Source organism: Vitis riparia, chromosome 15 (genome assembly GCF_004353265.1).
Source record: "Vitis riparia cultivar Riparia Gloire de Montpellier isolate 1030 chromosome 15, EGFV_Vit.rip_1.0, whole genome shotgun sequence".
NCBI lineage: Eukaryota > Viridiplantae > Streptophyta > Magnoliopsida > Vitales > Vitaceae > Vitis > Vitis riparia.
Genome location: NC_048445.1, coordinates 11,461,605 through 11,479,243, shown reverse-complemented (window position 1 = coordinate 11,479,243; position 17,639 = coordinate 11,461,605). Strand labels below are relative to the sequence as shown.

The following is a 17,639-nucleotide window of genomic DNA, read 5'->3' as shown; positions in this document are numbered from 1 at the left end:
ACCATCTACTGCAAAGACAAAAAATGAGATGAAGGTCGAGGGACTTGGTACTCCTCTTAAATCTCTTAAGAACAATAAGAAAAATTCAGATGGCAACAATATGAAAATGCAGTCTGAGAAATCAAAAACCCCTGTAGAGTCTGTTATTGGGGAAGCTGAAAATTCTACACTATCCTCAACAAAACCTCAGCTTGAAGCTAATGCAAATGAAAATGAACTTGCACTGAAGAGGATGCTGGTTGATGCAGCTTTTGCCCGGCTTAAACAATCTGAAACTGGACTCTACCGCAAGGTAATATTTTGTCAATACCATTGGAGGTATAAACTCCTTCTTTGTTCAGTTTCCTGTACTTATCCTCCCATGTCTTTGACAGTCTTTACAGGAACGAGTTGATCTGTCCCAGAAATATTACAGTGAAGTTGCACTTCCGAAACTGGTAACCACTGAATAATATCTTATTGAACTTGATTATGTCTGCATGAAAATAAGGTTGTGGTGATTTATGTTTCTATGTCTGCATGAAAATTGTCCAATTCAGGTTGCAGATTTTGGTTCATTGGAACTCTCACCGGTGGATGGTCGGACGCTGACTGATTTCATGCATACTAGAGGTCTTCGAATGCGTTCTCTGGGACATGTTGTAAGTGTTGTACTCCCCTAGGTTTTGATTCCTTTACATGTCTTAGTAAAATATTTATGCATCATAAAGAAACTCCTAATTTTTATCTCAATTTATTGATGCATTGCAACCTCTTGAACTTTGGCAAACTGTGTCTGCATCAATTGTTAATTTGTTATTTGAGGTCACAGTGTTGGACATCCTTCTGTCTATAAGTGTGTCTCCTGTAGCTATTTTCCAACCTTGTTTATCAAAAAGGTTTGAATCAATCATCACCAGTTACCTGCAAAAATTACCCAAACAAACACTTTTGTTTGTTTGGGTAATTTTTTATCTACCCCCAGAAGTAAATATCAATTCCTGCATGGGATATGTAAACAGTCAGAGACTCAGAAATTTGAGTCATAGATTGACAAGTCATCTGTTTCAGTGTCCTTTCTGAGAAATGGGAAATCTCATTGAGATTTATAATTAGGATTACAGAGATTACACAAAATTTATCAGCTTGTTAAGGTTCATTTCTCCATTTAAAACATTGTATTTTAAGAAAGTATCTTAAAATCTCATTGTAGCATTTTTAGTCTACAATATCTGCAAAGCTTGAATTTGGCTAACAACACCTTCAACTCTTCTCAAATTCCATCTGGATTCGGTAAGCTTGGCCATTTGATATACCTGAATTTGTCTAATGCTGGGTTTTTTGGGCAGATTCCAATTGAGGTCTCATGTTTGACGAAATTGGTTACTATTGATTTCTCTGTGTTTTACCTTGGAGTTCCTACGCTGAAACTTGAGAACCCAAATCTAAGAATGCTGGTTCAGAACCTGACAGAGCTTAGAGAACTCTATCTTAATGGTGTAAACATATCGGCACATTGGAAGGAATGGTGCCAGGCATTATCATCTTCAGTGCCTAATCTCCAAGTGCTGAGCTTGGCAAGCTGTTATCTTTATGGCCCTCTTGATTCTTCTCTGCAGAAGCTTCAGTCTCTCTCAAGCATTCGCCTGGATAGTAACAACTTCTCTGCTCCTGTTCTAGAATTCCTAGCCAATTTCTCGAATTTGACTCAATTGCGGCTCAGTTCTTGTGGATTATATGGAACATTTCCAGAAAAGATCTTTCAGGTACCAACCCTTCAGATTCTTGATTTGTCAAACAACAAGTTGCTCCTGTGTTCTTTGCCGGAATTCCCTCAGAATCGATCTCTAGGAACTCTGGTGCTCTCGGATACAAAATTTTCAGGGAAAGTATCAAACTCCATAGGCAATCTCAAGAGGTTGACTAGGATAGAGCTTGCAGGTTGTGATTTCAGTGGAGCAATTCCAAACTCGATGGCAGACCTTACACAACTGGTTTACTTGGACTTATCTTATAACAAGTTTTCCGGTCCAATCCCACCTTTTAGTTTGTCCAAGAACCTGACCCGAATAAACCTTTCTCATAATTATTTAACGGTTCCAATTCCTTTCTCTCACTTGGATGGTCTTGTAAATCTAGTGACTCTTGACTTACGAGACAATTCACTGAATGGAAGTCTCCCCATGCTCCTGTTTTCCCTCCCATCACTGCAGAAGATACAACTGAGCAACAACCAATTTTCTGGTCCCTTGAGTAAATTTTCAGTTGTGCCTTTTTCTGTACTGGAGACCCTTGATTTGAGTAGCAACAATTTGGAAGGGCCAATACCCGTATCTGTCTTTGATCTCCACTGTCTTAACATCCTTGATCTTTCTTCCAACAAATTTAATGGCACTGTTTTACTAAGCAGCTTTCAGAAACTTGGAAATCTTACCAACCTTAGTCTGTCATACAACAACTTGTCCATCAATTCAAGTGTTGGTAATCCCACTTTGCCCCGGCTGTTGAATCTTACCACATTAAAATTGGCTTCTTGCAAGCTTCGAACATTACCTGATCTTAGCACCCATCAAGATTGACACATTTAGACCTTTCCGATAACCAAATTCCTGGAAGCATACCTAATTGGATTTGGAAGAATGGTAATGGATCTCTTTTGCATTTGAATCTCTCTCATAATTTACTGGAGGATCTGCAGGAAACTTTCTCTAATTTTACTCCTTATCTGTCCATCCTTGACCTACATTCCAACTAGCTCCATAGCCAAATCCCAACTCCTCCCCAATTTTCCATCTATGTGGATTACTCATACAACAGTTTCAACTCTTCCATCCCAGATGATATTGGTATTTACATTTCCTTCACTCTTTTCTTCTCGCTTTCGAAGAATAACATCACTGGAGTTATTCTTGAATCAATATGCAATGCCAGTTACCTACAAGTTCTTGACTTCTCTGACAATGCTTTTAGTGGCAAAATACCCTCATGTTTAATTCAGAATGAGGCTCTTGCAGTGTTGAATCTGGGGAGGAACAAGTTTAATGGCACTATACCAGGGGAATTCAGGCACAAGTGTCTTTTACAGACACTAGATCTCAATGAGAATCTTTTAGAAGGAAACATTACAGAATCTCTAGCCAATTGCAAAGAGTTAGAGATTTTAAACCTTGGGAACAACCAAATTGATGATATCTTTCCTTGTTGGTTGAAGAACATAAGCAATTTGCGTGTCCTTGTTCTACGAGGCAACAAATTCCATGGGCCCATTGGGTGTCTCAAGAGCAATTCCACCTGGGCAATGCTTCAGATAGCCCTTTATTTAAGAGATTACACATGTTGTATTTTGCATCACACCTTCGATTTATGCCATATAGCCCTTTATTTCAGTCAAGAATTTCAGCACATAGCCCCACTGTTTATGGATAAAAATGACAGGCCATTTCTTTATTATATATCTTATAATTGCATGTTTCTTGTGTATCTTGTTGGGTTATAGAATTTGTTGCGTTGAGATTGCTTTTTTATTGGATTGGTTCATCAAACTAAAAACCTGGATAGAACCTTCTCAATATGCTATATAAATTAAGCCTACTTTTCAATGTTGGCTTGTATTTTTATCCTCATTTGGATCTACCTATCTGCCTAATTACCACCCTATTACAAGTAACTTCACTTAGATTGCAGTCTTAGAGACTATAAAGAATTCTGTGTAGATGTGTGCCAACTATTGTTCTTCTGAACTGGGGAATTTGTAATCCTACCATAGGTTGTAAGTTTTGGGTCTGTAAAACTGATTAGTTTATTACCAAATTATCTATGCATTTTGCTGATGTAAGTCTACTGTTTCTCTTCATGTTTATTATGATTGTTCAAGGTTGTAACAATGAATTCCTCGTTTATATGCAGGACCTCTGAACAAGGCTCTTCTGGTACGTATAACTTGCATTGAAAGCTCTCTTAGATATTCATAGTTTTTCATCCACCTATTTCTCACATACTAAAGTAGAAATACTTCATATTGTTCTTCTGAGGTCAATCATTGTTGGGCCTACCTTTTCATTTGTACATGGGGGACCACAAACCTGCATTGTTCATTCATTGGTGAGAATACTTGCAGGAGACTAAGTGAATCTTCTGATCTTTAAGTTGTGATGGTAGTGTTTGAAAATAAGCATTAGTTGTCCAATGACAATTTTTTATTGGTTCATATACCTTTTGTAGGAGTATGTCAATATTTGGTTGACGTATCATGTATGGTGGTTCCTCAGGATAGTTTAAACCCTGATTCACCCACCAAACTGATTTCTGGCAAAAACCTGATTTAATATGTTCTCCTTTGTAGCCACATAGCTGCTGAGTGTAACTCAACAACCATTTGTTGGAACTGTAAAGAGTCTGGACATCTTGCAAGCTAATGTTGTGATGAAACTCTAATTGCTTATGTTGCAGAAAAGCCATCTCCCTCCAAGCCCACATTTGGTGGTTTGGGCTATAAGAAAGGAGATTCTGCAGACAAGGAGTCTGGCAGCTGGAAAGGTCTAGGAGAATGGGAGAAGCATTGGGGGGAAACTTATGCTGGGAAAAGGCAGCCTGCACTTTTTGTCATCAATATTGAGAGGTCCAAATATACTAGTTTCTGCTCATGATAATGCTATGATAGGACAAAGAGGCTTAGGTTCTGGATTAGATGTTTAATTTTAACTTCCTTGTGATATACAGTGGCGAAGTGCATGCTGTTGAAGGAATTAGCAAATCCTTGAGTATAGGACAAGTTATATGGGCTCCATTGGCTGAAGGCTTCTCTCAATATTTGGTTTTTGTTGGGTGGTCATCAGAGACAAGGAAGCTTGGCATTAAGTATTGCTACAATCGGCCCTGTGCCTTGTATGCAGTCAAGGCTCCATTTTGTGAATCAAAAGCCAACGAACTTCAGTCCAAGTGGGTTACTTGCTTTGATTGATATGTTATGATTTGTCTATCTTTCTACTCATCAACACTCATTGTGTGTTGAAGACTATGCAAACAAACTTCAACTTTGATGTAATTTTACTTTCTTAATACATTTCAGCAGCAATGTAAATGAAGATTCAACTGTGGTTAATCTAACTCAAAGCATTAGTAATGCTTTCTTTCCAAGGTTCAGCCCAGCCCAACCCAGCCCAACCCAACCCAGCACAGCACAGCCCTGCCCTGCCCCGCCCAGTCCCGACAACACATACCCGGGTCGGGACGGGCCGGGGATGGGATTTAATTTTAACTCTATAACAGGGAATGGGAATGCCCCGCCCCGCCCCGCCCCGGGTTTGGGACGGGTTTGGGAAATAACTAAATATTTTGGAACGGGAATGGGATAGGGGTGACCTGTCCCAAACCCGCCTGTTGCCATTCCTAGGTTTGATTGTCCTTCATTTTGATCTAATTAACAAGATCATCATCTTTGTAAGATTTTTTTAGTATATTTTATTACTCCTTCATATTTTCTTCCTCCAAAATGATTTCGAATATAAATTCATCTATAGTGGTACCATTTTTTTTGTATCATTCTTTCAATAGCTTTTCAACAAATCTTTCTTCTCCATTGGAAGTGTTTTGAGAAGTTATCCAAATTAGCTAATGCGACATTCTCCTTCTCCTATAAACCTAAAACTATCAGTATCTACATAAAATTTCCATTGAAATATATTAATTATCGAAATTGTCACCTTTGAACTCAAGAATTTGGTTAGATCGAAATATTTCTTTTTTTACATGCATGACTTTATTAAAAAATTTGCACATTATGTGATCTTCTTAATACCACTTGTTTGAATCCAAAAATATAAAAAATAAAATAAAATAATAATGTTTGTCAATGACATTTTAGTAAACTAAAATTTAATTACTCTTTTTAATGTCACATGAATAGGAAACATATATTTGTAATCAAAATGATATTAATCTACCTCTTAGATAAATTTAGAACCATAAATAAACAAAAATCCTAGTACTTCTAAAATGTCATCTAATTCCAAATACTTTCAGTTTATCCTAAATAATTTCAACTTACACACATGTTAAATTTATCCTTATATAAAAATATTTTTTTGACTTCAATAAATTTAAGGGCTATTTGATTAAAAGAGTCATTAGAAACCCAATTTTGGAAATCTAACCCTTTATCATTTTTTGGTCTCATTTTGATAAAAATACACTTATTGTTAAAAATAAGAAGTATTTAGTTAAAATGGATGAAATAATTCTCAAATTGTGAATATAACCATTCCCATGTTTTTTCTTGAAAATAACTCATTTTTGACATAAATGCTTTTTACCATTCCAAGTATTTACATGTAGGTTTATAAGAGAGAGTTGTTTTTACAAGAAAATAATGTGGGCATTTTTGTCCAAATGAGGTCAAAAAAGGGTGAGATGTTAAATTTAAAAAATCCGGTTTTCAAAGACACTTTTAATCAAATAGTCCTAAAAATAATCCAATTTTTTAAAACACACTGTAAATACTTGAAATAATTAAAGGTATTTATGTAAAAAAATAAAAATAGGTTAGTCTTCAAACAAAAACATGAGAGAGAATAAATTCACAAATATAGGGAGTATTTAAACCCTTTTAACCAATTATTTCTAAATTTAATTCCATTTTTATTAAATTTGAGAAATATTTTTATATGAGACTACTATTTTTTATTTTTAAGAACTAAAAAGAAAGAGTGTATCCAACTAGAGTACTTCTTAGGTTTATTTGATTACAAGATCCATTAAAAAATTAATTTTGAAAATTTAACCCTTTATTATTTTTTTTTTTGCTTCGTTTTAATAAAAATACCTTTATTATTTTCTTATAAAAATAACATTTCTTTTAAAATCTACTTGTAAATACTTCAAATAATAAAAGACATTTATATAAGAAATTTATTATTTTCAAGTAACAACATGAAAATGGTTAATTTATCAAATTCAGGGGGATTATTTCATCTTTATTAACAAATTAATTCTAATTCCTATTACCTTTTTGAGAATAATATTGCTATACTTCAATTTTCTCTCTCTTTATTATTTCATCTTATTTATTTTTGGGACAATTGTGTTTTGGACTTAGTTGGGTTCAAAAATTAAGTTTTGATCCATATAAGTTTACCATTTAAGTCCAAAAGCTAGAGGAAATGTGAAAATTGAAAAGAAGGATATGAATTTTTTATCTTTCCAAAAATGACCTTTATTGACTATGAAAAAAAGAGAGTAGAAAAACATTAATTTAAATTTTATTCATTTTGTAAACCTCAATAAAATTTAATTTAATTTAGTGATTTGGAAAAAAAATACACCCTTTTCCAAAAAAAAATAAAAATAAATTATTATTATCATTATTATTATTTAAAAATCAAACATCTTGAAAAATATATATATATATATAAAATTATGTATGTAAAAAATAACTAAAAATATGTCAAAATTATTTTTTTTAAATGATATATTTTTAGAATATATTTTTTAAAAAAATTAGTTTTCTAAAAATAATAAATTTTCAGAATAATTATTAAAAAAAATTAAGAACAAAAAGTTTGTCAAACATTGTGGTAAAAAATATTCAAAATAATTTTGAATGGTATATTGATCTCTTCACATTTTATATCATTTTCATCAATTATACAACTTTTATAGGTCAAATCTTAATTTTTGAACCCAATTGGATCCAAAACACAATTGTCCCTTTATTATTTTTTTCCGAGTATTATGGAAAAAATTACTTCAAACAAAAAAGAAGCATTTTTGCTACTTTCATTTTTTTTTCTTTTATAAAAGGGAAAAGGATATTTTTGTCTTTTCCTTCTCCAATCTAATCAATATAATATTATCACCTATATTCCTTAACTTTTAGAAATATAACTCTTCAATAAAATTAAATTATAAAAAGTTACTTAAGAGTAAAGTGAATAAATTAATAATATTTTTTGCATAACTACTGATTTTTTTTTTCTTACATTTATTTATTTATTTAAATTTTCCATTTGACAAGGGGAAAAGGATGTGTTAGATTTGAAGATTGAGATTTCATTGGGCCTGGCTCATTCCATTAGGCCATCTGAATTTTTGGGCCTCTAGCCCATGGTTGTTGTGCACTCGGAGCTTTTACATGGATTACTGCTGCCTCTTTCTCTTTTCTTTTTAAAAAAATTTTGAAATATGAATATGTATTAACTAATGATATATTCATTATTAAAAAGTAAAAAAAAAAAAGACATTTTTATAAATTAAAATTAGGTAGAGGTTAAAGTTTGAAGGAAAATATAAGTGAGAAAAAGTAAAAACAAAAAAATTAAATAAATAAATTATTTTAAACTTTTTATTTATTTATTTAATAATTTTATATAAAGATTAAATAATTTAAAAATATACGAATCTTTTAATAATTTTAATTATATTTAACTTTTTTTTTTCTATAAAAACGAAAATCAATTATTTTATTTCTTTCCCGGTATGGGAACCAAACATAAGAAAAAGCTGATTTGACATGTGGGAACATGTAAAACCAAAGTCTTACACATCACATGATGGATAGCGACTCTCATATGTACTCTTAATCCCAATGATAATTGTTGGAACTTGAAAGACAAGATTTGAAATTTTGAACCATCGAAAGATTTCATTGTTTCTTATCATATACAATATATATTTGAAGTGGAATATAAGTTTATACTTCATAATAATTTATAAGCATGTAAGCCTATTTAAGACTTTCTGTATTGAAAAAATTAAAAGTATTTTTTAAGTTATGTTTGGTCTCAGCAAATACTAAAAATAGAAAAGAAAAATGTTACGGAAAAAATGTTTTCTTGTGTTTGGTTATACTATAGAAAATATGAAAAAAATAAAATATAATTAAAATAAGTTAAAAACTTATATATATTTAAATTATTTAATATTTACATTGATGAGCAAAAATAAGTTTAAAGTAACAAATAAAAATAATTTATTGATTTTAAGGCTATTGAATGAAAAAAAAATAGAAAAGAAAAATAAAAAGAAAATAAAAAATGGATTTGAATTTAATAAATTATTTTTATACTTTTCTTTAAACTCGTTTTATTTATTTCTTTCTATTATAACAAGATTAAATAATTTAAAAATATATAAATTTTAAAATAACTTTAATTGTATTTATTTTCTTTTATAATAAAACCAAAAAACCATATTTTCCTGCTCCCGTATAAATATTGTAGATATTGTCGGTTCTAAACCTTATATAATTAAGAGACACTCATACATATACCGATTTTTTACGATTTAAGTTAAAGATCAATATTGATATCATTTATTTATATATACCGATCCCCTCCTTTTTTTGTAAATATCATCCACTCAAATCTCTTATATAGCATCATAAAATATGAGATATCACGTTGAAAGTCGAAGTTGAAACCAAAATCACAATTTTTAAAACACAATATTTACATGTTTTAATAAATATGAAAGGATTTTTTTTATAAGTCAAAATAGAATTTTTATAAGCAATATTTTCCTAACTTTTATATACGAACTCTTTTTTAAACCATAAGCTTTTTGAATAAAATTAATAAACTTTTTTTTTAAAAAAAGTTTTTAGCTTTTTAGATATCCATCCAAACAAGGCCTAAAACGTTTTCTAATGCTCGTAGATTTTTTTTTTTTTTTTTCTAATAGAAGCTGAACTACTTGTAAAATTTCAAAAAATCACTTTGAAAAATTTTAAAATAATAATAATAAATTGAACTAACAGCTAGATATATGTACGTTTTTGAAAAGCATTATTGAAAGGCCCTAAACTTTACAGGTTGGGGGTGCTAAATTTATATACAAAGGCACAAAACACCCGTACGTAAATCTTGAAAAGATTTTGCCACACAAACGTACATGTGGAAGTCTGATGAATTGTCCTCCATCTGTTGTTAACATGAAAAAGGAAAAGTAGGCCAAATATGCATCTACGCATGTGGCTGCCAAGTACAAACAAACAAACAACCAAACTCTGCTTTTGAAATAATATAAGATAAGATGCCTTTGAATTTTGATTCCATCTCTCTTTCTAAGTCCTCACAGTTTAGCTCTTTTGTCACCCACTTTGCAACAGATGCAATGAATCTCTCTCCTTTTTTTCTTTCTTTTTCTTTTTTCTCTCATACTTTCTCCCCTTTCTTTCTTCTCCCATAAATAAAAGAAAGAAAAAAATGACAAAGGAATATAACGTGTTTTGACAATTTGCCTATATTCACGGAGAAGAGAAAATATTACAAAGCTCAGTCAAAGAATGACTCTAAAATAAATATAAGATATTATCACCCTTTGATAAGTCGATAATTATCAAAATTTTTAAATACAAATAATCAAAAGAGAGAAAATCTCTCTAAATCAACCATTGAATAGGAAACAAATATTCGGTTTCGGATTTTACTTATTTGGAAATATGATTTGGTCTTCTTTCCATCTTAATCTTAATACAGCCCTTTTAAAAAAAATTAAATATAATAATTTAAATAATATTTTTAAGTTTATAATCATCCGGTAAAAAAATTATATTTTCAAAGATAACTTCAATTAAATTTTGAATTTATCTTTTAAAATGACAGCTTTAATCATTAAAATAAATTTACTTTTTGAAAAGATAATTTTCAATGATCTTACAAAGCACCATAAATTTTAATAAGGATTCTCAAAGCTGTTGAAAAGTCATTTTTGAGGGCCATAGAAGGAAAGATACATTTTGAGATGGGAAACCACTTTTCAATAATATATGCTTGGTGTCTCTTTGTTCATTTTGTTCATCATTAGTACGCTCCTCTTTTAAACCTTTCTTCATCAATTTCACAAAGATTGTTTTTCTTTTTTTCTTTTTGCATTTTCTTTCATTAAAAATTAAAATCATAATTTTAACATTATAAAAGTTTGATCAAATATAAGGATTTTCTAAATTATTTCATGTGAGAATTATTTTGAATAAATCACTTCACGCGACCTTATAGATTTTTGAAGTGATTTTCAAAGGTTTATTAAGAGTTCGTGTTATAGTGGTTCAAGAAAATATTTTTAATTTAAAAAGTGGTTTTTTTTTTTTTTAAAAAAAAGGGAATTATTTGGTAATTATTTTAAAAAACAATTCATAAAAATAATTTTTTACAATAGTTTTTGAAAACTATTATTTGATTTTTACAAAATAAAAGTTTTTTTGAAAATATAAAATGTTTTTGCTGTATTTTTTATATTTTTAAATATGTTTTAAAAATAATTTTTTATTTAGTGTTTATTTTTTATGTTTACATAATTATTTTTTAAAATAGCTCTTAGAAAACAAGTGAAAATAATAAAAAAAAATAACTAAAAAGATTTCATATTCTTAAGAACAAAAACATAAACAATTTTTTATTATCAAATATGTTTTATATGTTTTTTGTTACAAAGAACATAAAATTATTCTAAAAATGTTCTAAAAATTTATTTGTAGTATTAAAAAATTAGAAAATCTGTGTTTTCTGGAAAAAAAAAAAAAAAAAAACACTTGATATGTGATTCTTTTAAAAATATTTTTAAAGTAAACATTTTTATTAAAAACACTTTGAATAGAAACATGTTTTGAACCGTACTTTAAATATCTCATTTTTTCTAACATTTTCAAACTAAAATTTCAAAATCATTTTTATATATAGTTTTTTACTACTGAAAAACAAATTCAAATAAGACAGACACCCAAGAATTCAAATAAGGTAGAATCCTCCTTATTATATAGAAAAGCATGAGTATAACATAGAATTTTAATATAGAAAAGCAAGGGTGTAAGATAGAATTTTCCTTATAATACAGAAAAGCACACGTGGAGCGATGACACAACACGTGAAGATGATCACATATTCTATATTTGGGAGACGACTACACAAAAACTAACTTATCTTGGTCTAAGATTCACGCATATATTGTGGACTCTATTATGTACCTACCCGCATAACGTCAAATTGATGAGCTTGGATCAATACAATCCTCATTAATTAATGATTCGGCATAATCTGTGTTGAATCTATGCTGGGTTTTGTGAGAGATGCAACGGGGATGTGCCTAGCAGACGTACTTCACCGATAAGTTCGGGAGGAAGTTTTAATTTGAAGTAAATATCATAATTTTTAAAATAAAAATACAAAAAAGTATAAATTTTATCAAATATAAAAAAATTTGGTGTAAAATTCAAAATAAAAGGTCTATTTAATAATTATTTTTTAAAATAATTATAAAAAATAGTTTTTGAAAACAATTTTTGAAAATTTGTTTAAAAATCTAAAATATTTTTTATTCGTTTTTAATAATTTTAAAAATAATTTTCATATTTAGTGTTTTATTTTTAATTATTTTACATGTTTGTATAATTATTTCTTAAAACAACTCTAAGAAAATAAGTGAAAACAATAAAAAAAAAATAACTAAAAAATGTTATTTGAGAACAAGGAAAAGTTGATTCAGATTCAGAAGATCAAGCAAAATTTAAAAAAATTTTTTTCGATAGAGTTTGTACAAATAAGAATCCCCTTCGTTACATGATTTCTTCTTCATATAGATAGATATAGGATCTATGGGGCAATTACTTAGAAGTACATTTTGCGCAACAGCCCTTCCTATCTGATAGAAAAGGATCCCATGATATTGAATTCACCCGACCCGATAGTACCCATTTTGGGAACGTCCAGTGCCAAAGTCACTGAATGGGTAAGTAGCCAATCCCTAAAACGGACTATGTAATGTACTTTATCTGCTAAATAGAAACATTAAACTAAAAGCCCATACAAAATGAGCACCTAGGAAAAAAAGACCATATGCGGATAATGAAGAACCATAAGACTGAATTACCTGGGTGGCGCTTGTACTAGAGTGACTGTGTCTTTGATCTCCTTTGGGAAGCTCTCGTCCTGGGGCTTTTCTCCACCAATTCTTTCTAGGCGAGCCTCTCGGTCTGTCATTATACCTCTAGAAGTAGAAAGAATTACAATCCCCATACCACCTAAAATTCTAGGAATTCGTTGATAGTTAGAATAGATTTGGTGGGGTGACAGCAAGTTTTGGTATGTTGGGAGATATCATTATTGCCGAACCCAATTCCTACATTGCATTTGCGGGTATACCATCAATAGGTTTCGCTAGGGCATTTATAACACGACCCAAATAAGCCTAAGAATAGCTAGGATTTCCAGAAGAAGATGTCATTCGTTTGATGAGAAATAAAAAGGAATATCGAAAATTCGAGTGGCTGAAGCTGAAGCAGCTACTTTCAAAGTAACAGAAAGAAAAGCAACGACTGAAGTACGAGGATTTTTGGGATGATTGAATTATATCGAAAGATTTGTCTCACAATTGACAGCGACTTGCGAACCTATTTGAAAGTTGTTGCGAAAAACACCGTATTTTATCTTTTTAAAAATTGCAAACAGAAAATAGTTTTCAGTGTCAAACATATTTTCTATATTTTTTTATTATGAAAAACAAAAAATTATTTTCAAGACAGTTTCCAAACAGATCCACCAAAGTTTATAGTTTGTATTAAACTCTTTTCAAAGTGACAAGCATTTTGAATAAAATTAACTAATAATTTGTTTGATATTGGTTTTAGAAAATACTTCTCCTATGAAAAACTTATTTATAAAGTATTTATAATAATTTGCTATGTGTCATAAACATATTGTCTATTTTAAGGTTAAACAATCTTTAGGAATTTAAAACATATTTATAAGATTAAAAATAATCCATACATATATAGTGTTAAAAACTTTTTCCTTTATTCCATATTAGGTATCACAAAATATTTCAATTAAAAGCATTTGAAAAAAAAAATTCCGGTATTGAGTATAAAAATGGGTATAATAATATTTTGAGAGTCTTTAATTCTAACTAGTATCATAAATCAATTTAAATATGGTTTTTATAATAATTTAAGCAATGTCAAAATTGATAATATTTTTTATTAGTTATTAAGTCCATCTAATTATATATTTAGTGAAAATTTTCATTTTTAATATTTATTTGGCATTATAACTAAAATTTTATGTGCATTAGTTATACAAATTGAAAAAATCAAAATTTTTCTCCACATTATCAAAGTATAGAGGCACAAAAGGTGTTAATATGTTGTATTAATAGATGTCTTCCAACAAAAAAAATTCTAAACTATAGATTCCACATAAACTAAATTTACAATTTCAATCAATGAAAATTTATGGTAGAATCTAAACATATAGAAATCAAATAAAGAAAAAAAAAATCAAATTATACATGTGACATATTATGATATGTCATATAAAAAAATAGATAGAAATTTGATGTTATAATGAACTTAAAAAAAAAAAAAGGATTAATTTCATTAATCTCTCTTAAAGATTTTGGCTAAAGATGTTTAATAATGGGTTTGCAATTTCATTAAACATTTCTCCCATCATTTTCATTTGTTGTTACCCTCGTCTTCTTTCTAATTCAAAATAAGATAAGTATTTGACGAAATTTCAAACGAATTATGATTAAAGTGACATTTGTTCTTTAGCTAAATAAAAAAAATCAAAATATTTTATTTTTTTATTTAAATAAAAATAAAATATTGATATAACCAATACAATTAAAGTAAATTTATTATCAATAAGTTCAATTGGATTATATTGATTGATATCAAAGGATTACTGTTAACTGAATGGGAGAAATGAGCCATTCACGTAAATTTTATTGTGATGAAAAAAGGTAGATGGGAGCTATCAGAGATGGGAGAGGTGAATCTAGGTTGGAGATGAGCACAAGAAGAAGAAGATAAGAAGAAAATGAAAAGGATTCAACATAAAATTCTCCACAGAATATACATCCAAAAGCGTAGTCACCAGTGCCACGCACCACTCACCATGTTTTGTGGTAACTGAGGGTCATACATCCCATCACAGAATATATTCTCCACTTCAATTGACATTACACCTTTTGTGCAAATTTTTTCCTTTTTCAAATTGTGATCATACGACAAAAGGTTTCATGGGTTGGAGTGGAATAACAAATGATGTTCAAAACTTCCTTTATTTTTAGCCATAAAATGATGTAAAGGTCTTCAACCATGTATTTTTAGAAATAGTTTTCTATGTTAGTTTTTTTTTTTTCTTTTTTCTCAAAATAGAAAATATCTCATTATATATGTATACATTGATTATAAAAAGAGTTTCATGATAATGTTATTGTATCGTCCACCAAAAATAAGGTTTCTGAAGTACCTTTTGAGATGACTAAGAATTTCCATTAATTGTTTCACTCATCAATTTCCTTGTCTCATGTCATGAATGCTCTATTACCGGAGCATAAATGCCTTAACCTTCATTTTCATAGGAAAAACTCCATTAATTGTTTCACTCATCAATTTACTCGTCTCATGTCATGAATGCTGTATTACCAGAGCATAAATGTCTTAACCTTCATTTTCATAGGAAAAACTAGAATATAGAGCATAAATGTCTTAACCTTCATTTTCATAGGAAAAACTAGAAAAATTCAAGATAGGATAAAAAAAACATTTCTTTCTAAGTTTCTCAAAGAGACAAATAAAAATTAACGTATATTCTTTTCTTATCTTTCTTTGAGAGGTGTCTTTCTCACAAAGAAAAAAAAAATATTATTTTTATTTTAATAATGATAATTTTAAAACTCCCAAAAATTACTCTTCTACTTAGATATTGGGTATGGTTTGCCCACTTGGACACTCAAACCCAACTCCAACAATGTAGTTTTTAAAAATAAAGTAATATTATTTTTATTATTTTTAATCCTTCTTTTGTTAATGTGATAAAGGATGGTGCTTAGATTTAAAATTTAAACTAAAAGTAAAATAAATATGACCAACTCTATAAATTCGACAACCACTTAACAATAGATAATTGAAAATAGAGCAGTCATCTAAATTATGTTTTTATTTATTAATATATTATTAAAAAAGGTTATTTGATTAATAGGGTCAATAGAAGCCCAATTTTAGAAATTGAACCTGTCATTCTTGTGTGACCTCATCTTAACAAAAAAAAAAAAAAAAACTCCTTATTGCTTTCTTGTAAAAATAACTCATTTATTTTAAAACATATTATAAATGCTTGAAATAGTTAAGACCACTTCTATTAAAAATGAGTTACTCTTTAAACAAAAACATGTGAGGAGATATAAATTCACAAATATGAAAATTATTTCATCTCTTTTAACCAATTGAATCTATTAAAAACACTTAAAATTTTTGTGTGTAAATGTATTCAAATATTAACAAAATCTTGATAAAGACATTTCAAGTAGAATTGCTATTAATAAAAGGGTAAAAAGGTAAAATGCTTTTATCCTAAATGTCCTTTGATCATTAATTTGAAAAAAAAATTAAGAAAAATATTTTTTTTTCTTGGGTGTTTTGGCTTTGTTATCATTTAAGAATTTATTGTCTAATATTATAATTTTATTATTAAATTCTAAAATTAAAAAATAAAAATAAATTTATCAAATTTGATTTTGAAAAATAGTTAGAATTTAAAATTTAAAAATGAAATGGAATCATATAATGTTGTAGTAATAACTTTTCTAACTTTTTTTTCCTTTTTTTTTTAAATATGTTTAATAATTATGAGTCTTCATAATTTTAAAACTTTGAGTGAAAAAATCAGAGAGTTTTAATAGATTTAACTTTATGATTTTACTATAAAATTTTAAAATAAAAAATAAAAAAAGTTTATCAAACATTATTTAAAAAACAATTAGAATTTTAATTTAAAAATAAAATTACAAAAAAAAGCAACTAACAACATTTTAATAAAATATTTTTAAAAATTAATTTTTGAATGCCATATTTATTTATAGAAATAAGGATATTTTGGAGAGTATCAATTTTGAGTGCATACCAACTTCAAGATAATTTTAAATGACTAAGATGATTTGATACTAAAAAGATGAGAACTTATTATTATTTTATTTATTTATTTTTTAAAATGAATAGTAAGGAAACTCTAGGCCTTTGTTGGGAAGAATTTTTTATAGCACTTTTAGTTTTCTAGAATAAAAAACATAGAAAACGGTTTGACAACCAAAAACTATTTTTTTTTACTTATTTTTTAGGGTTATTTTAAGAAATAATTATACATGTAGAATGATTAAAAATAAAACATTAGATATAAAAATTATTTTTAAAATATTAAAAGCAGATTAAAAACATTTTAGATTTCTAAACCCATTTTTAGGGTTATTTTAAGAAATAATTATACATGTAGAATGATTAAAAATAAAACACTAGATATAAAAATTATTTTTAAAATATTAAAAGCATGTTAAAAACATTTTAGATTTCTAAACCCATTTTTGTTCTACAAAAATCAGAGAACAAATTTCATATCGAGCACTTTATTTTTAATCATTTTGCATATTTGTACAATTATTTTATAAAATAACTCTCATAAAATAAAATAAAATAAACAACTAAAAGATATTATTTGAAAACACAAAAAATATAAAACAAAAAACAGATTCTAATGGTTAAACATGTTTTTTTTTTTTTCTAAAAAATAAAAGAATTGTTATTCGAAAACAAACTCCAAATAGACCCAATATCTCTATGGAAGTTCAAGAACACGATGATAATATCATTAAGGATAATGGAAGGCATGGAAGGA

General features: G+C 28.5%; 1 protein-coding gene and 1 long non-coding RNA gene across 3 annotated transcripts; both read left to right on the top strand.

The window, feature by feature from the left end:
- The first annotated feature begins 620 nt into the window (after window positions 1–620).
- LOC117931955 (probable inactive leucine-rich repeat receptor kinase XIAO) lies at window positions 621–2,558 on the top strand. The gene is made up of 2 exons (XM_034853023.1): window positions 621–641; window positions 1,329–2,558. Exons 1-2 carry the CDS (start codon window positions 621–623, stop codon window positions 2,556–2,558), a joined length of 1,251 nt encoding a protein of 416 aa, XP_034708914.1.
- A 1,879-nt stretch (window positions 2,559–4,437) lies between these two features.
- LOC117932732 lies at window positions 4,438–5,128 on the top strand. 2 transcript variants are annotated; one of them, XR_004654213.1, is made up of 3 exons: window positions 4,438–4,597; window positions 4,699–4,917; window positions 5,048–5,128. It is a non-coding gene; the product is annotated as an uncharacterized LOC117932732 (long non-coding RNA). The 2 variants fall into 2 exon arrangements; XR_004654214.1 differs by having other exon boundaries at window positions 5,051–5,127.
- Window positions 5,129–17,639: the final 12,511 nt, after the last annotated feature.

Excerpts from the sequence above, each read along its gene's own strand:
- LOC117931955 (XM_034853023.1), top strand. The coding sequence starts at position 621 with ATGCGTTCTCTGGGACATGTT. Across the intron at positions 642-1,328 it reads TGCGTTCTCTGGGACATGTT|ATTCCAATTGAGGTCTCATG; the intron begins GTAAGTGTTGTA and ends TTTTTTGGGCAG.